A 20,910-nucleotide genomic window follows, 5' to 3' on the forward strand; every position below is an offset into this window, starting at 1 on the left:
ACCGACTAAAACTCCGCGGCGTTCCACTGGACGCTTGATGCCGGGTCGCGAGAAGCGTTAGCATTACATTCGCGACCCGACAACGTCGGCCGGCGCTGATGTTAACGCCAGCCACGTCCCGAGAGGGAGGGGCCTCTCTCAGAGATATTCCTCATGAGAAGAGCGTGCGGAACGCACACACGACATCTCGAGCCCGAAAGACCGGAATTGGATTCCCCCGAATCCGCCTCCGTGGGCTCAGGGAACGGGGAAAGAGCGGCTTTCGAAAGCCGCTCTACGGCGTCCCGTGCGCCTGCGACGGATTGGCTGGGCAGACATAGCTTCCCTGGCCCTTTCCGCCGCCTCCTTCGCGAGCATTACTGCTTCGCAAAAGGAGCGCACCGCCTGCCACGACCTGTCACTCTCGACCATGGCGTGAACCACGGACGGGAGCGAGAGGTCGGCCCCCAATACAGAGCTGAGCGCGCTGCGCTCCGCACTCCACGCAGGGCATACCTCCAGCGTATGCTGGGCCGTCTCATCGAGGCAATTGTCGCAGTGATTACACCTGGCCGTCGGCTCCCGCCCGATCCGACACAGATAACTCCCGAAACAACCATGTCCCGAGAGTATCTGAGTCAGACGAAAGGACATGACGCCGAATCGCCTACGCAACCACTGTAGAAAAATCGGACGAATTGCCTCGATTGTCCGCAAGCCGGCACTAGGATCCGCCAGCCTGGACCTCCACGTCTCGATAGCCCGTTGACGCAACTCAGCTCTGTGCCCCTCCAGTTCCTGCTGTGCGGGCGGGCGGCCCCAGGATCGGTGCGCCTCCTCACGCCACTGACGTAGCGACGCGAGGGCTCTCGCTTCCAAATCCCAGGGCAGAGAACCCGCTAGCACGCAGGCTGCCTCACACGAGATCGTGCGATAGCCCCGTATAACCCTGATCGCCATCACTCGCTGTACTCGCATTAACAGAGCGACGTTTCGGCGATTCAGGGCATCGGCCCATACAGGGGCCCCGTACAGGGCCATCGATCTTACGATGCCCGTGTAGAGACGTCGACACGACATCTCTGGTCCACCGAGGTTCGGCAACAGTCTTCCCAAGGCTGCCGCCGTCCTCAGTAGCCGAGGCACCAGGCATTCGAAGTGGGGACCGAAGTTCCACCGGCTATCCAGGACAAGTCCTAGATACCTCATCGACGGCCTCACGTCGATACGAACTCCGGAGACGACGATATGTGTATCCCGGGGTGGCGCTTTCCGTGGGCCGTGAAACATCACAGCCTCGGATTTTTCGAGCGCCACCCGCAAACCCAATCGCCGTATGCGGCCCACAACGAATGCCGTGCCGGCGGTGGCGCGAAGAGAAGCGACCCTGTGGTTTTCGCCACAAGCAGTCACCAGGGTGTCGTCCGCGTAACAAATAACACCGACACCCGGTAAGGTAGCTCCTCGCAGCACCCAGTCGTAGCCGATGTTCCACAGGAGGGGACCCAGCACTGACCCCTGTGGAACTCCGCACGAAATTTCCCGCCGACACCACCGGTCTTGGCCGGGGTATTCCACCGCACGCCCAGACAAGTAGTCCCTGACGATCCGTTGCAGGTAAGGGGGCACACCATGGTAACGGAGTGCCTCCCTGATGCAACTCCAGGGGAGGGTATTAAATGCGTTGGCGATATCAAGAGACACCGCCAACACAACCTCACCCCGGGCAACTGCATCCTGCACAAGGGACTTCACTTGCTGCACCGCGTCTACGGTGGATCTCCCTCTACGAAACCCAAACTGATTGTCAGCCAGATCCGGACCGACCTCCTCGAGGTGCCCGACGATTCGGGACGCCACAATCCTCTCGAAAAGCTTGGCATCCTCGTCAAGCATCACGATAGGCCGGTACGCGGATGGGGATTCCGCTGGCCGCCCTGCTTTTCTGAGGAGGACAAGACGACCTGTCTTCCACCGCTGTGGTATCCTGGACTGTGCCAGACAGGCGTCGAAAAACCTCCTCAGACGAGGCGCAAGAGCTTCCATGGCCAAGACCAATACGCGGCCCGGTATGCCGTCAGGACCGGGGGCGGTGTTTTTGGTACGAAGCCGTGACACCGCAGCTCCCAACTCTCCCAAAGTCACTGGCGGTACATCATCCGGTCCGGGCGCCACGACAGTTGGAGACACCATGGGAGGACACGGGTGTTCCTCCGTCCGCGGAAACAAGGACGTCACGACTCTGTCCAGAAGTTGAGGCCGGAGACTTTGCGTTAGTGGGGGTGCCCAGGGGCCTGCCCCATGGATCGCAATCTAACGTCCCCAACAACTCCTCCCAGGCCAGAGTCTTAGCCCTGCCGATCGCTGCCACCAACTGCAACTTGGCCTCCTTAAAAGAAGCATGCAAGAGTGCAATCTGCCCCTCGTCCCTGATCCGCCGACGCCTGTAATTGGTGTACTGGCGTCTGGCCACAATACAGGCGCTGCGCAATTGCATGAGCTCTGCAGACCACCAGTACACTTGGCACTTGGGAGGACGACGCCTGGAACGGGGCATAGACACGTCACACACTTGTGTGAACGTTCCCCGAAACCATTCGGCTTCGTCCTCAACCGCCACAGGGTCAGCGGGTGACACCCAAGATTGCACGATTGCAGCCTCCTTCGCTAGGTCCCTGTCGAGGTGCCTCAACTGCCACCTCGGGCCGTTGTCAACCGGGGACCGGCGTGTGCTGATCGGAGCGTTCTGGGACGCGGAGAGATCAAACCGAATGTATCGGTGATCGCTAAGAGTCTCCGCATCGACCATGACTTCCCAGCCTCTTACACGGCGCGCGAGGGTGTAGCTTGCGAACGTTAAGTCCACAATAGACTCACCCTGAGGCCGCACGCACGTGCTCACCGATCCCCGATTGAGAAGGGCTAGTCCCTGTCCGAGAACCCATTCCTCCAGTACCTCACCCCGCGCACTCGTGACGCGCGATCCCCAAGCCGTATTCCAGGCATTGAGATCGCCCGCCAGAAGTACGGGGCGAGGGTGGCTCTGAACGATCAGGGCACCCACCTGTTCCAGAAAAACCTCGAACTCGGCGAGTGATCTGTTGGGAGAGAAGTAGGCGCCAATGACCACAACATCTCCCAACAGAGCAGCGATGCATCCCGGGCCCTTTGCTACCTTTTCAAAGGGCGGGGAAGCTATCGCGTCCTGTCGTATGATGGCCACTAAGCCGTCGCGGTCCCCTACCCAATTCGTATTATCGGGAGGAACGAAATACGGCTCAGCAACCACAGCCACGTGAATCGACCACTCCTTAAGGTGTTGGGTCAGGAGATTCTGTGCTCCTGCGCAGTGGCCGATATTAGCCTGGAGGAATCGGAGGTTGTGGTCCATAATTAGGATTCCATGGCCACAACTCCGTTCCCGGACCCTCTAGCTGAGCTGCCGCTAACCGACTGTGTTGAGGGTACAGTCGGCGGTTTTCGCCCTTTAAGCCGAGGAGCAGCACAAGACTTGCCCCCTAACCTGTGGTCGGCCGGCTTCTTGGCTGCCGCACATACTGTGCAGTGTGCCGCGGCGGCAGTGCAGTCTCGGGCAATGTGGCCCGATTTCCCGCAGCGGTAGCAATCACCACTACGGTCTACCGTGCTACTGCACTGCTCCCGAACATGCCCAATCACCAGGCAGCGGTAGCAGCGCAGCGGTCTCGCTTCAAGCAGAGAGACCTTGGCCGACACCCATCCGACCAGCACTCGCCCGCCATCAGCCACCTTCCTGGCAGCACTCACCGGGCAGCTCAACCAGAGCGTGCCCAGACCCGAGTGGTCGCGGCGGATTTCGCCAGTCTTGACGGACGCTAAAGCACATCCGCCAATTCCGGCAATCGCCGCCGCGACTTCTGCTGCGGAGACGGCGTCATCTAAACCGGACACGCGTAACTCCGCACACTTTACCGGTCTGGACACTACCGCGTCCTCCCCCAGGGCTGCACGCAGCTTGTCTGCCAGTGTGTCCGCCTTGTCGGAGCTGGTAGCACCTGGAATCTCAAGGATTCTAGCCCCTGTGGCTGACACCTTAAATTTAACAGACTCAATTCCGAGGCCTTTAAGATCAATCTTTTCTTTGGCCTCGGATAGAGCTGCGGCGTAAGTAACGCCCTTCTTTAAAGCTTCTGGCTGCAGCTTGATAGCTACAGCAGAAGAGCGGGGGGGACGCAGCTTGCGCGTCTGCCTTTTTCCCTCCTTAGTCTGCGGTCGCTGAGAGCCTGGCACCGCAGACTGGGCCCCCTGTGGTTGCAGTTGGACGGCACTCGATTGTGCAGGCTTGGATCGTCGCCTTGCAACAACATTCCACCCCTCATCCATGGAAGCCGGAGCTGGTGGCAAAGGCCGAGACTCCTTTTGGGCCGGAGTCTGGTCAGTCTTCCCCTTCTTCCCCCTCTGGGACTTCGGGGCTGGACTGTTGGAGGGCACAGCCTGGGAGGTCGGCGCCGCTGTATTCTCTGGCTGTTGGGCATCTTTCGCCCTATCAGCAGCCAGCGGCGGGCGGACGCGCGGTTCCGGTGGCAGCCTCTGCTGCAGGGCCTCAAACCGTGCGTTGACCATCGTACCCACTCGGAGCATGATGGTCCTCTCAATCTCGGCCAATGAATCAGAGGCCGTTGCAGCTACAGTCGGCGGTGCCTTGTCGGCAACTGAGGTCAGATCCTCCACCACCCGGACGTTACTTCGCCGGATATCGACCCTCAGTTCGGCCATTTCCCGGCGGAGTTCTGCAAGCTCCGTTCGCAGCTGGTCATTGTCCGCTTTATATCTGTCATTGACCAGCCGCAAACGGGTGACCTCCTCCGTCTCAGTGCGACGTTGGAGCGCATCTATTGCCTCCGAGATGGCGGCAGCGGCGTCGCGCAAAGCCTTCACTGAGGTCCCCTTGAGGTTCCTCGATTTGCTAGCGACTTTGGAGATAACCTCCACCGAAGCGCGAACGCGGTCTTGGAGCTCTGTTGCCAGAGCCTTCTCTGCCGTGTCATTAGCGTCCGCTGGCGGGGTCTTCATCCCTCGCGCTATTCGCACCTTGCGTGCCGCTTCTTCAACCTCTTTTTCGGCCCGTAGCTGCATTTCCGCACGCTCTGCAGCCACCAGATCCGCCTTTGCCTTAGCTAAGCCAACGTACTGCCCAGTAGTAGGCGGTCGACCTCTGCCTCGGCGTGCAACCGAAACTTTCGGAGCCTTCGCCGGCTCTGAATTTACGCCACCGTCCTCATCAGACACTTCTCCTGCGGCGGCTCGGTTGCGTTTCCGCGACCAGAACCGCCCTTCCACCTCCGAGCCTTCAAAGCTCATAGCCGAACCGGAGCGTGACTCCACGGCTTCCGCTCTTTCTACGCCCTTCTCAGGCACTACGTCTGTTTCACCCATCTCGGGCACACCATCATTTATTTTTACAATTGGATCATTCATGTTGTTCCCACGAGAATGGGGGATATAAAGGTCCACCAAAGGAGAGCCCCCTGTCCTTTGGTAACTCTAATACTGTGCGGGGTCGAGAGGTCCCGCACAGATGGCCGCTAGCAGGCAGACTTGTCCCAGCCTACCACCTCTCATCTGTTGTGAGAGGCGGCCGTACGCCACGTACCTCAGCGTCCAGCCTTTGGGGTTTTTTATAGAGGTTATCTCCTCGCGGTCCGGGCGGTTAAGCCGAGACCCCCGCTTCACCAAAGCCGCGAGACATGACCACGACACTCTGGTGTGTTACGGTTTTGGTGACGGTGGCAGATGAATGCCTACGTGACGGCAGGGTAAGTGCACGCCACGCCCGTCACCCTTGACCCGGGAAAATACCCCGACGGTCAACAACATGCCACTGCCGCCCGATACGGGACAGACGCAGCGCATCACAACCACCACACGTGGTACTACTGCCGCCCGATACGGAACAGACGCAGAGTACCACAGCAACATTACGGGGTAACGCTGCCGCCCGATACGGGACAGACGCAGCGTACCGATGAGATGCAACTGCCGCCCGATACGGGACAGACGCAGTGCATCCCAACCGCCACTGGAGCGCTTTAGCTTCACCCGCTGCTGGATTGCAACGGGTTACTGAGCCCCCCCACCACGACAAGGCGCACTCCAACTTGAGGGGGAACTACTATCGTTACGGTATTTCTTGACAACGTCTGTCAAATTAATGACTCATGGGACCGAATTTGTATGGCAATAGATCATAATGACATTAGCTAGCGATTTTATTTCGATAGGTTTTTTACGTATCGAGTTACGTCACTACGGATTTTAGTTCTACGAGTAACCACCAGAGGCGCTGTAGAATTTTTCATACATTTATTTTACGCAGTCGCTAGCGAGTAATACTTTTGTAAACTCATGGTAGTCCTACTGATATAGGTCTGTATATGATGGTTACACGACCGCGTAGACAGGTGTCGTGCCTATCAAAATAGTGTATAGAGAAATATGAATTTTACTGACACGACACGATCAATGTCAGTACATATAAAGGGGAGTTATGGTTATGTACATGGTACATAAGACGATTACTGATTTACAGACTGGAACGAAATATCGTTTAAAAAGTCCTAGAACATTTTTGCCAAATTCGGCTTAGTGTCCCAAAATTTCATCAATAAATAATCCGTCCTCCTATGAAAGAAGTTGAAAAATTGGTATGATTTTAAGAGGAATTTTGGAACAAATGTATGCCGTTAGCTAAGTTGTTCGCTATAAACTTATTTGTACAGTAAAACAACTTTAATAAAGTACAGAAGTTGCAAAATCCTTACGCCACTCCTAAGAACTAAATTGGAACATTTTGTATAAGTACGTAACTCTCTCTTATCACACTTCAAATCAAAATACAGCAGCGCTTAACACTGTTACTAGGCAGAAACATAGATTAGTAAACATACTTCGCCGCCTTGAAATTGAATGAAGCCACAAACGGCTTATTTTAGTAAGTTCTTTTTTTAAATTCTTGACAAATAAAACATTTTTAGAGAAAATTTACGAATAAATAACTATTAGGTCGTTCAATAAGTCCCGGGACTAACCCAGAGATGGCATGATTCATATTAAATCAACCTTATTTTTTAAAAGTACCAACCTTAAAGTGACATGTGTCAAAATTTCATGTCAATCGAACCATAAACAACAAAGCTACTGTGGTGAGAGTGACGCTCCTTTTGCATTTGTTTAAAAAATGGAAAAAAACGAATATCGTGTGTTAATAAAACATTGCTATTTAATGGGAAAAATACCGTGCAAGCTCAGCAATGGCTTGAAAAGTGTTATCCAGGCTCTGCTCCATCGAAAACAACGATTTGTCGGTGGTATGCTGATTTCAAACGCGGTCGAACTGATACAAGTGATGCAGAACGCTCGGGGAGGCAAAATGAAGCAGTAACTCCGGGAAATATTAAGCAAGTTTTGAAAATAGTGATGGATGACCGCAAAACGAAAGTTTCTGAGATCGCTGAGATCGTGAACATATCGACTGGAAGTGCGTTTACGATTTTACATGAAAAATTGGGCATGAAAAAGGTATTTTCCAAGTGGGTGCCGCGCTTGCTCACAGTTGAACAAAAGCAACAACGAATAGACGATTCAGAGACCTGTTTGGCACGGTTTACTCGCAATAAACAGGATTTCTTGCGTCGGTATGTGACAATGGACGAAACATGGATCCACCATTATACTCCAGAGTCGAATCGGCAGTCAGCTGAGTGACGTGCAGCCGGTGAGAGTCGTCCAAAGCGTCCGAAAACGCAACAGGCAGCTGGCAAAGTCATGGCGTCCGTTTTTTGGGACGCAAACTGTATAATTTTTATCGACTACGCTGAAAAGGGAAGAACCATCAATAGCGACTATTACATTGAGTTATTGGTGCGTTTGAAGGACGAAATCGTGAAAAAACGACCCCACATGAAGAAGAAAAAAATCATCTTTCATCAAGACAATGCACCGTGCCACAAATCAATGAAAACAATGGCCAAATTGAACGAGTTGGGCTTCGATTTGCTTCCCCACCCACCATACTCTCCAGATCTGGCCCCCAGCGAGTACTGGCTCTTTGCTGATCTCAAAAGGATGCTCCAGGGAAGAAGATTTGGCTCGAATGAGGAAGTAATAGCTGAGACTGAAGCTTATTTTGAAGCCAAGGAGAAATCCTTCTACAAGCATGGTATAGAAAAGTTAGAAAAGCGTTGGAATGATTGTATCGCACTTGAAGGTGATTATGTTGAGGAATAAAAAAGATTTTTTCGAAAAAACGTGTTTTTCCTAGTTAGTCCCGGGACTTATTGAACGATGTGTTAATATTTATACGAATTTATTTATTACGTTAATACTGCGTAATTTACGTAATAAATAAATAATTATTTCAAATATTTTAGCATTATTTTAGGGATATTTTAGCACGGACACGTGGCAAAACTTTTTTACGCAACTATTTCAATTCTCAAAACTGGGTACATTTTCTTGTTAGGAGTGAATAATCTTTACTAATCTATGGGCAGAAATAACAAAATTTACACCTAATAAAACCTACATTATATTTACACCTTTGCAATTATCTTAAGTAACGTTACCTCCGACCTTTAATAAACAACCTATCTCCTAAATAAGTAATTATCAGAACAACCACCTCTTTAGAAGTAATTACTCTTTAATAAGCATTAAATTAGACAAGATGAACCTGTATTTAGATTAATTGCTGCTCAAGGTTTTATTGGTGATTAGAAAGCAAAATCTATGTAGAAGCTGGAATTAAATACAGTAATCGCCCATCAATTGTTAATGACTATTAAGTCATTAACTTATTTTATTAAAGTGTTTTAATTTACAGAACAGGCATTCTGGCGTATATGGCGTAGATGGTAAACATTACACAGGAATCTGATATAGAGTAAGTTGTAGACCAAGTCAGTGATAGCCTAGTGGTTTAGAAACTCGGCCTCTCGATCCGAGGTTTAAATCCCAAGCACGCACCTCTGATTTTTTAAAGTAAAGTGCGTATAGAAATTAATTATCACTTGCTAAGCGGTGAAGGAAAACATCGTAACGAAACCCTGTACACCTGAGACTTATAAAAAAAAACTCAAAGGTATGTGAAGTTTACCAATACGCACTTGGCCAGCGTGGTGGACTATGGCCTAATCCTTCTCATTATGAGTGGTTACGCCGCAACGCTTATTTGCTTGTGCATACAGTCCCATCCGCAATCATCCAATCCCGACGCACGTACTCCGGTGACGTCTACGATGACTGTATGCACATTGGCCACTAGTCCCAAGGACGGTTGAGTGGGCCTTGAGCTACGTGACCTTACGCACCGCGCCGCAATTGCGTACTCTTTTCGCGACCACGTGGCCCTATTTTCCCGCATTTTTCCGCTTTTCACATCGCGCACCGCAAACCGCTTACCCGCCTACAACTAGTGCACAGAATCCAGAGGACCTGCCGAGCTGCAACTACAAGACCACAGGTACGTGCGTTATTCCATAGGGAAAGCTACCCAATTCTTCTTTCTCCTCGCTTTCTTTATTTCGCCTACCTAGTTCCAGTGTGCACAAGTAATAGGCATCAAAACCGCCACCCCAATGAGAGTAATGGGACAGTAATGGGTTGATGATGAGAACAAGTATGGCTTAACCATATAGTTTAACTTATTATATAGATATTTAGCAAAACTTCTGGGTCCAGGTCGTTTTATCTTTATTGAATGATTATCTTTGGATGTATTAGATATGAAATCTACTTCCTTTTTGAGTAATTCATAAGCGCTGTGGCAAGAGTTTTCTAAAGCTACTCGTATCGAACGGGCTACTTTACAAATGTCAATGCCAGTTCCAACCATAAAAAATTTAACAATACAGAAAAGGAAACGTATGTTCCCTAGTACTGTGAATAGAAAAATGTTCTTTGTGTAAGCATCTCTGTCATTCACAATGCTATAAACAAAGTAGCAAGCGAGAATGCGCCTGACGGTAAATGGTTTCTGCCGCCCATGGATCTATAATCTACTTCATATTAAACTAAGGGATTATAACAAAAACAAAAAACCGGACTAAGTACTGTAAACTCCAACGACACCACATTTGTTAAAATCTTTTTTTTTCTTAACGAGGGGAAAACCTTCAAAAAGTACCCGAAGACGTGGGAGCGATGCCGGGTTATGTGGGATTTTTACTCAACGCTTGTGGAGAACTCCAGGATCTCTGACGGAACGCAACCGGAGTCCTCCAAGCGCGATCCCCCGGTCGGGCTCAGCCCTAGGGGAGCAGTCTTCGCTACGCCCACACCATCTGATGTTCATGATGGTATACGACCACACATACCGCCGTCCTTCCCGAAGCTGCTTACTGGACGGTTCGAGCTCCCACTACCGATACCGTATCTTGTGCCAAGCATGAGACATACGTAATATATGGGATACATAAACACGCTCAAAAGACATTACCCTCCGCACTCGGTCATATCTTAAAACCTGTCAAACCGTTCGGGTTACAGGGCGTGCCAAAGTATGAGCATACAAACACACGGTCAAATACTATTAAAATGGTGTGTGTGTGTCGTCCTTGTATGTGCCATGGCATCAACGGCATAAGAAAAATCTTAATGTCGGGCTATGAGTGTAGAAAGCATTATAAAACCTTACTTACTCCTTATGATAATTATGACGTACATCATGAGAGTGAAAGTTCATAAATATATGTAAAATATACATTGTACATTTTAATAAGCAGTACTTAAAAAGTACATATCTCTAGCCGTTTTCAAGGAACAAAGAAAGAGGCCTTAGGGAAATTATGGGCCTCATAACACTGACACATCAATTGACGATGTACGAAGGGTTTGTTACGCTTACTCGGGTTTGAATGCCTGCTTTATGATGCAAAATGAGTGCTCATTTTCTTTGCATATAATCGTCATTTACGTATCAAACATTTTTACATCAAATTAGGTACACTGGCGATAGATCTCTGGTGGTCGTTACGTTACAATTTTAGGGTCCGATGAAGCTATCATTGTTAGCAAAGAAAAACATGACATAAGAGTTAGTGAGATGATGCAAATTTTATTGTTTTAATGAGTCTTGTGAAAATTTCTGCCACAGTATATTTTATGGAGGTTTCGGTGAGTATTTTTAAACTAGCAGAGGGCACCATGATACTTCGCTTACAATAATTCAATTTTTATATTTTCGGTACTATCACCAATGTCTTTAAGCTTTCTTTGTAAAAGTAAGATTTAATATTATATGGACGGGTCCTTGTTTATCGTTTTCCATTTTAGATCTCCTCAACCTTCAAATGATTTTGCTTTCATTCCTTCTCATACATTTAATAAATCTCCATGTCTATATCTACGCCAGCAATACCCTAACTGCCAAATAATCATTCCAGCCAAAAATAACCAAAGAGTGAAACAAATCAGATTAGGTGAACGACTTCATTGAAGTAAAAAATCCTAACCTTTGTACAAAAGCTACGATAAAGTTCTTTGTGTAACCGTTGTGTAATTTCTCCGTGAACGAGTCTCGTGGCTGCGGACTTAGATAAGGGATTACTCTAATTGGAACCAGTGGATGAAAGGTACTCTCACGAGAAAAGGTTATTTAAATAACTGATTCCGCTAAACAAAGACGTTGAATAACTGCTCACGATTGAGTAAGTATAATGAGGTTTTCATTGTTATTAAAGACACTTAGCCAGCTCTTTGGACTATTATTGTCCCACTGCTGGGCACGAGGAAACCCATGCCCAACAGTGCCCAACAACTTTTAGTAGAACTATCCATCTAAATTGCATAGTGCTCAATTTCGGAGAGATTTTGGACTATTTAACGAATACATTTGGCACTGCTGGGCATAATGAAACCCGTGCCAAGTAGTGGGACAGAATTACGATTACAATACGAAAAACAAAACGAAAAATTCATTCATTTTCCAAACTCTCTTGTTGGGAAAATCCATAAGATAAATTGATCCAAAAAAAAAATTAACAAATTTTTAACAAACGTACGTATTAGTAAACTCTCTTTTTAGTCGATAAACAATTACCATTATGGCCATTCCAAAAATAGCGATATGCACGTTTTGCAAAATAACGTGGGCTTAAAAAAATCATAACTGTGTGTCCACTACGCGGCCATAGGCATTGCTTTAATTATAGAGAACGCGGGCTGCCAGTCTTTCGTCAGTTTCAATAGAGCTCTCCATCTAAATTGCATATTGAACTCAATTCTGGCGGCGAAATTGGAGAATTTTAATAGTAACAGGTTATAGTCAAATTGTGTTACAATATTTTACAACAAACACTAATATACTATACTATAACGATAATATAATGAAGATATACACTAAGAGTTTTTTTATTACATAGCAATAGCAGACGAGCCTGCAGTCCACCTGATGGTAAGTTACTACTGCCGCTCGTGGACATCTGTAATTGTAACATAGAATTCCTACCAGAAGTCGGCCACAGACGTACCGCTACCCCTATAGACTAAAGTTCTTGTTTGTTCTTCTTATAATTTGAGTAGCATCGAGATTGCAGTCTATTTCATAGTAAATGGTCACTATCGCCCATGGACAACGGTGTGGTATCGCCACAATAGGTGTGGCGATGGTAATTCCTTTGACGAGCGATACCAGATCTCTCAACTTCAAAATTCGAGAGATTTTTTTCCATTCAGATTTAGGTAGGCTACAGTGATAATTTAACCTGAAGAAAATTACACATTAGCTTGCTAAAATAATCAAATCAAAATAATTAATTACTAAGTCCGTGCCAATTTTATTCATTTATTCTTATCTTATAAGCTAATTAATGATGGAAGCGTAGAGAGCATAGGGTCCAGTCCCACTGAAGATCGAGACAAAATCGGGTTGGTAAAAAAGAATAAAGTTGAAAGGTATGGTCTGACTGAGAAGGTACCACTGTCACGTCTATTTTTATTTCAAAGTAGTTTTACATTTTGGGAGAAAGGGATTTTTTTATATAATTTAAAAGTAACAGACGAGAATGCAGTCCACTAGATGGTAAGTGGCTACTGCCGACACTGGACATCTGTAATCAACTCCAGATAAAATTAGATTCCTACCTAAAGTCGGCCTCAGACGCGTCGCTACCCCAAAGAACTAAGCAGGAAAGCCTCGAAAAAGTATGTCTCCCTTAACACACCAAATGGTATAAAAGCCGACTCATATACGAGGCAGCCTTAGTCGTGTAGCATCTGTCTTCATGTAAAACACCTGTTCTATAAAGATTTCTTTACATATGTCCAGGCGGCAGTGACCTCGCCGTGACACTTGACATCAAATGGACCGTGGGCTCGTTTGCTACTCAAATCTTATAAAATAAGGAATAATAGGATTTTAGTTCTGCCAAAAGACGATAACAAATATACCAACACCATATGACTAAGTTTGAATGCCTCTCATAAGCATACCCCCTGTAACCATATTCTTCAAACCAGAACACAACAAAGTTTTTTATAAACAGAAACCAACAAACAACGAGAAATAACACCGCTTTTTATAAACAGAAAAACTATAAAGCGTGGAACTACAAAGGATAACCATCTTCATTTATTATTTTCATTCCAATCAACGTTAACGAGGCTTGATTACAATAAAGCCAAATATTATTTTAATGATTGCTGCTTAATGATCAAAGGCTTCATTAAGCCTTCAATAACGATCATTACAATAATATTTGAATAAAATAATAATACGACTGCTAATACGACAGTGTGGAGCAATCCTATCAAGAATTTACGGCAAATATTAATCTTAGCTCGCGGTCTATGAGTGTACTTGAGGTAGTTAGCATAATTAGTTTTCATAAGAAGTTAATGGAAATTAAATATTTATTCTAACTCAGGGGTCGACAACCTTTTCGGCAACATTAGCTACATAGTAACTGTATGAAGTAATTGGCGTGCCGTACTCGAGTAGGTTCCAAATGAAGGCAAAAAAAAAACAATCAAACAGAAATACAAAAAGTCTTACAAATTTATTGACAAAACTAAACGGGAAGTAAGGTCCACGGTCCACGGTCCCTTCACACACCCTTACGGGTCACAGGGAAGGGTCACGGGCCACTGATTTCGACCGCTGTTCTAACGAATTCAGTATACATGCACTATAAAAACTATTTCCTATGTTAACTTTACATAAGGACGTATAGGACCATCTACATAAATGATAATTAAGTTTGCGACGTCACGTTAGTTAGTTATGTTAGGAATTGGGTCTTCCAATTTTCACCGCTTGAAATGCCTCGCCTCTATGTAGCGTGGCATAGTAATTTGTCATGATCTTATGACAACGTACTACAATCGTTGAATTCATACAAAGTAATATACAGGGTGAATTTTTCAAACGGGCCTTCAGGGCCAAATCCGAATTGCCAAATGAATATGAAAAAATCCGGCCAAATCCGAACTGCCAAATGAATATGAAAAAATATGTATTTTCTTAAAATTGAGGCTTTTCCTTGAGTTTGTCACTTATCATTACTTCCAAGAATTTCATCCTTATAAGCAACACTATCAGATAGTGGAATAATATAGAGGGTGTATTTTTTTCAAAATGAACTCGTTCGATTCCCGGGTAAGGAAAAATATTTTAAAAAAGTAATGATGCAGTTTTAGTTTTTATCAAAATCGGCCTCGTAACTCCTTTCAGCATTTTTCGCTAATCCTTATAGTTTCGGATTTGGCCCTGAAGGCCCGTTTGAAAAATTCACCCTGTATATCTATATAGATATTAGGCGCACATAATACAGCGGCTATGTAAATCTCAACTAATTTAAAAAGTTAAGAGACGTCGGGCGCGATCGGAAGCTGGATGGGTCACCGCTAGTGGTAAAATTTATTGAGCACTTTCGTACTGTGAAGATCACGTTGGTCCTCTAATCTCACTAATTATCATAGTACAACAGTCGGTAAATCTCGTCGGAGGCCTTATGAGTGGTTTGAAAATGCCCGATAACCAATAGACATTGTAGCTGCGTGTAGAAGTAAGCTCTGTCTCCGAAAGTTGTGGGAAGAACCCGTGCCCAGTAGTGGAATATAAAAAGAATTGCAGCAACAGTTAATATTTAGACGGATTCATACCTAGACGAAACAAAGACAAATCGCCTGAAATCAATACTAAATTCCACATCGCTTACAATGTTTCATCTATTTAAAACTTACGATATAGCGCATTGAAAACGTCCACAACTTGATATTTTCAAACTCCGATCTACATCCACAAGTGTAATTACAATGAAAACAGCACACATCTGTAGATCTCAAACAGCACTCCAATTCTACTTGACGTAAATTACAGATGTGCAGACAGTGACCACTAACGAATAAGTGGACTACAAACTTTTTTAGCCTTATTTATAAGTGTGAAGTAGAAAACAGCATGCAGTCTACCTAATGATAAGTGGTCACTCACGGCCATGAAAATTTGGAAACAAATCCACATTTTTTTTTTTTTATAATATAGGAGTAGCAGACGAGCATGCAGTCCACCTGATGGTAAGTGGCTACTGCCGCCCATGGACATCTGTAATCAACCCCAGATAGGATTAGATATTCCTACCTAAGGTCGGGCACAGATGCGCTGCTACCCCTGAGGACTAAGCTGGAACGCCTCGAAAAAGTCTGTCTCCCTTACCGTACCCTTCAAACCGGAACACAGCAGCGCTTAACACTGCTGTTATTAGGTAGAAATAGGTGTGGCGGTGGTGCCGCCGGAGTCGAACCACAACGGGTTCTACCACCTTCAAACTCACACTTGGGCAATTATATTATCTAACTCAGCCAGCAGCCAGAATTATTTTACTCTACAAATAGGTATGACGATAGTACCTCTACCATCGAAACATGGTTCTACTAAATGACGTTTTCTACACTATAATTGTACATACACGATAATACCTGTCCATGCTGTCTATGAATTGGTATTTTAACACCCAGACATAGAAACAGAAATTATACGAGTACCTTCTTCTTCTTACAATATTATCCTAAACTACCCTATTAACTGAGTCAACGTAACAAGTAGATAAAGGAAAATTAGTGTCGGTCCAAACCCGGAAAATTCGGGAAATGTATCCAGCTAATCACCATTTATTACTCGTTAACGTTCCAACCTTGTTAAGATATTTCCTTAAATTACAAGTTAGTATTTAGCTTTAATCAGTTCTAGTAATTCGTAAAGAAAACTTTAACCTTAATTAAACAATGGCTTTAAACCAATCCCCGAATTTAAACAAAAGGATTTTAATTAGAAACAATGAACTGAATCTTCACGTGAACGGTACGTTAATTAGTCTAGAGCGTAACTACGTTTTTGTGACGTGATACCTAAAATAAGACGAAAAGACGAGAGGAGAATTAAGAGAAGATATAATGGTTTCAATGTAAAAAATTCCAACAGGTGTTTCATTACAAAAAACATAAAGAAAACTCATTTAATAACCACTGTAGACACATATGTGATCATAATATGACACTTGACTTTATATATGTGAGGACCATTGGTCCTGCAGAATCTTGCAGAAGTGGCAATGCATCTGTGGCAAGGCTTCAAATTAAATCTGGTCTATATGGAGTTTATCACAGATGTCTATCAGACTATTTACTATCACATGGACTGCAAGCTTGTTTTCTATTTCAATGTTGCCTGGTGCTGATGAAACAATGCTTTTTAAGGGTTTACCTTCGGAAAACGTTCAGACAAGAAGAAGAATTGCAGGTGATAGCAGCCTCAAGTGCTGCTGTATTCTAGTTTGAAGGGTGTGGTAAGGGAGACATATTTTTCCATAAGCTTAGTCTTCACCGCCAGCGGCGCATCTGTGGCCGACCTCAGGTAGGAATATCTAATCCTATCTGGGGTGATTACAGATGTCCATGGGCGGCAGTAGTCACTTACCATCAGATGGACTGCACGCTCGTTTTACTCCTATATTATAAGACAGAGAAAAATCTGAAACCTCTAGTATTCTAACTAACATTATAAATGCAAAAATGTTGTTCATTTGCTACGATCCCGAAGAAAAAATAAAAAAATCTAACATATGAATCCGCGGGTAAAAGCTAGTAATATATTGTGTAAAGCTATATAATGTACAACTAACGTAATAAAATTCGAGCTTGCACCAAGATGTCGTACCTAAATGTATTTTTAATGCACTCTGGGGGCTAAAGTGCTTGCAAATATTATAAGCCGCCCGCTTCATACCAGAGTGCGTTCGGTTCTTACTTAACTCAATTTACTCTAACTTAACTTGTTGTGAGTGCTAAGGTTGAAAGGGTGTTTTGTATAAACATCAAAATATAAGCGTCAAATGAATTTCGAATAACTTTGTTTATTTAAAGTGAAGCAAATAGATTTAAGTAGATGTAGTTTATAATGTATAGTTTGCATTATACCGAATTTGTATAAAATGAGTAAGTAACTTTCATTGTAAGATTTTTTTTGGAAGGACGTTAGCGTTTCTGATTCAAGTTATTTGTAATGTTGTGCAAACCTGTAATTTAAGTGCTATGATCTAATTAAGTGCTAATGAAGTGTTGCAATCTAAGTAAAACTTTTTCTGATTGTAATATTAATATTAGATTCAATGTACGTACTTAGTTGGTATGCCTTATTAAATAAATAAATAAATAACCAATATATTTTTAAATCAAACAGCATAAAAAAATTAACTTTGTTCTGTCAGGTTCCGGCTTAAATTCGAAAACGGTTAATACGTAAAGAAAACCACAGCAAGAAAGTAGGTATTATAAATAATAAATGAAATACTCGTAGATGCTAACAAAAGAAATAAAAGTTTGGAAAATCCAAAAGTGCACGACTCATAATGCTCATTTAATTATGAAATATAAAAAAAAAACTTAAGTCGTTCAAAATTAATTGCCGAAAAAACAGCTGTAGTAGAAAGAAGGTAGTGCACAAGCGCCCCTGGTGGAATAAATGTACATAATATCTATAGATATATCACCATCCATATGTTAATTTTCTATGAATATAAATAGATGTACAGTCTTGTAGTTTTCGTTTTTTATTAATTGTAATTAAACGACACTGAAATAATTAGCCATTTGCATTCAGTGACCTACAATTGTCGATTAGAATTAAAAAAAAAATCGTTTTTTATTAATTGCAATTAAACGACACTGAATTAATTAATCATTCGCATTCAGTGACCTACAATCGTCGATTAGAATTAAAAAAAAAAAATTAACTCAAATGATGGATTTTTTCACAAGTTACAGTGTTTTCAGGTTTCACACATGACGGACAGGAATTTTTTTTGACCTATTTTGGTGTTTTTTTCCAATTCTATTGCAGTAAATCAATTTTTAAAAAGTATGGAATTAATCTCCATTAAATTATCTCGACAATAGTATGCAAAATATCTTGATTCCGTGAACTATCAAGGCTATAATAATAAAAATAGCCGCCAAAATGAAGCGAAAAAATTTTTTCGATCGTAAAGCACTCTCTGATGCTTCGCATCATGAGTCGTGCAAAAGTATGGAAACCTTTCATATTGTAATCTACTTAAATTTCTGGATATTTCTTCATTCGAGCAAAATCTCCTCTAAATTATTCCGGTTATTTCTGCATTCTGGTAGAATATTCAAAAATACATACTTGTTTCTATTTCTATTTATTTCTGCATTGGACCAGATGTAGCGGCTTCAGAAATACATTTTCGAGTAAGGTCAGGGGTCACTTCCATACGAGATTCTATTCTGAATGGAAACCCGCGCTGCATGAGGTAAAGTAGGTTCATTATACAAGTTGAACTATGTATAAAATAAACTTTACGTTTTGTAGCTGGTACATAATTTCTTTTACGTTAAAATCATGTACATACAATGGTCAGTTTGCATACAAATACATGTACTAACTTTAAACATGCAATTCTTATGGATTCGTATACAAATCCTATTACATAAATGGTTTCTGAGAAATGTAGTAGTACTTTGTATGGAGAGCGCTTTCATATTTTACTCTTCAAGTTTATCTAGATGGTGTAACAAATAACATTCAATTTACACCAATATTTTTTATCAGCATCTCATAATAAGCTGAAATATTCTCAATTCAAAAGTTTTTAGTGACAGCAGGTTAGATAGAATGATAAACATTATTTAGAAGAGGCCGTGTATCTAAATATGTATTATTTGGAATTAACAAATCACTTTACTTACTTTATAATTTAAGTCAGTTATAAATATGAAATGCTATAACATTCGATATTACGAGTAAATTTCCGTAATTTTATTTTATTTCATTTACCTTTTTCAGGACTGACTACAGATGTTTATGGGCGGCAGTAGTCACTTGCCATCATGTGGACTACATGTTCGTTTGTCATTATAAAAAAAAACACTTACATTTGACATCTAGGTCGAATAAAACATCAGGGAGCAATGTAAATCCAATTATCTGGACATCTAAAATAACTATGAGAAATTACACGCAATTTTCGTGCGGGTCGAGTCTTCCTAAATCCGTTGTATTAGAAGTGTCATTTAACGTCAGCAAAATTAAATGCCGCAGGCAGATGTAATTAAATTGGAAATCACGGTAGCTACCAAAAATGGCATGGTTTAATTTGGTTTTAGTGTTTACCCACAAACTTCGTTTGGCAGACCGGCTGCAATATTCCAATGAATATTAATAGTTGCGGCGTTTTAGAATAGCGTTCTCTTTGTGGATGTAATAGCCGTTAACTAAGGTTTACGTTGAGGAACTGGATAGAGGCGTCTTGTCAGTCGTCTATTGTGGTTACAAAGTCATTTATGGCAACTATGGTAGAACTATCTGACATAGACTTATAGGTCCATCGACTTTCAAGGTGTCGTGTCAGATTCGCCATTTATTATACGTCAGATGTAGTACGTCACTGTTAAATTAACTGGCATTTAATTTCTAATACACTTGTAACTTTAAAACCAAAGACTTGGAATTCAACTCGAAATTCTATTTGGCTGACCAAATTCCGACCGTGATGTCATCACTTCTGTGCGATCCGTAATATGTACCTCTTAGTTTCAAAAATCCAGAATTCATGTAGATATCTGCTCAGGGGTAGAAACCTGAACAACAAGCAAACATGGAAATTAAAAGTTTTGACTTTTGACTTTTAAAAACTCGAAACAGAAAAACTGAAATACTTTTGACTAACTAGAATCTACAGTACATAAAAATATCTTTAACGCAAATTGCTTTATACAAACGAAAAATTGTATTATTAAGCCACAGATTAATAAAAAGTCAAATCTCGAATGACGACTAGCATTCCTTGACTTTCATCGCTAATGAGACTTATGAAAGTGTAGGGCAATTTATATTGCGACTCGTAAATCTCGACGTTAACGACATTAACGAATAAAACTTAGATTGAACAAACTTTCCTTTGAACCTGCAATGTGGATTCGTGAAAAGGTTCGGAGCAATGACATTGAGTTGTATTGAGTTTCTGGACTTTTGTGGGCGTCAAAGATAAAAGGCTCACTCATAAATACGGCTCTTTTCTTTCTAAGGTTCTGTGCCCAAAAGGTAAAAATGGGAGCTTAATACTAAGCCGCTGTCTGTCCGTTGTCACTGAGCTCTATCTCTAGAACTATTATACATAGACACTTGAAATTTCCTTGAATAATCTTGGAAAAGTTGTATAAGAAGCCACGGGTGCTACTTATACAACATTAGCATTTACTAAAAGTAAAAAGAAAATAATGGGCGTCCTATACAAAAATAACGGTATTCCTTGGCATTTTTCATAAGTATTAACAAAGACTTATAAAGGCCAGTAACTAACACAATATACTCATAGTCATCAATGATACAAAATATTTGAATGTAGGTAACAAAATTTACTTAAATGATTATTATAA

General features: G+C 43.3%; 2 protein-coding genes across 3 annotated transcripts in view; both read right to left on the minus strand.

Moving 5' to 3' along the window:
- The window catches only part of LOC140753985 (synaptotagmin-15), a 111,337-nt gene that overhangs the window by 86,237 nt on the left and 4,190 nt on the right, over positions 1 to 20,910 (minus strand). The gene's annotated exons all lie outside the window — the stretch shown is intronic.
- LOC140754079 (uncharacterized) lies at positions 3,373 to 5,436 on the minus strand. The gene has a single exon (XM_073088992.1). The coding sequence runs from the start codon at positions 5,434 to 5,436 to the stop codon at positions 3,373 to 3,375; it is 2,064 nt and encodes a 687-aa protein (XP_072945093.1).

The sequence above is a fragment of the Epargyreus clarus genome, unplaced genomic scaffold (assembly GCF_041222505.1).
Source record: "Epargyreus clarus isolate Ecla_fem2 unplaced genomic scaffold, WU_Ecla_fem_2.2 ptg000027l, whole genome shotgun sequence".
NCBI lineage: Eukaryota > Metazoa > Arthropoda > Insecta > Lepidoptera > Hesperiidae > Epargyreus > Epargyreus clarus.

Coding starts and splice junctions, on each gene's coding strand:
- LOC140754079 (XM_073088992.1), bottom strand. CDS start 5,436: ATGAATGATCCAATTGTAAAAATAAATGATGGTGTGCCCGAGATGGGT.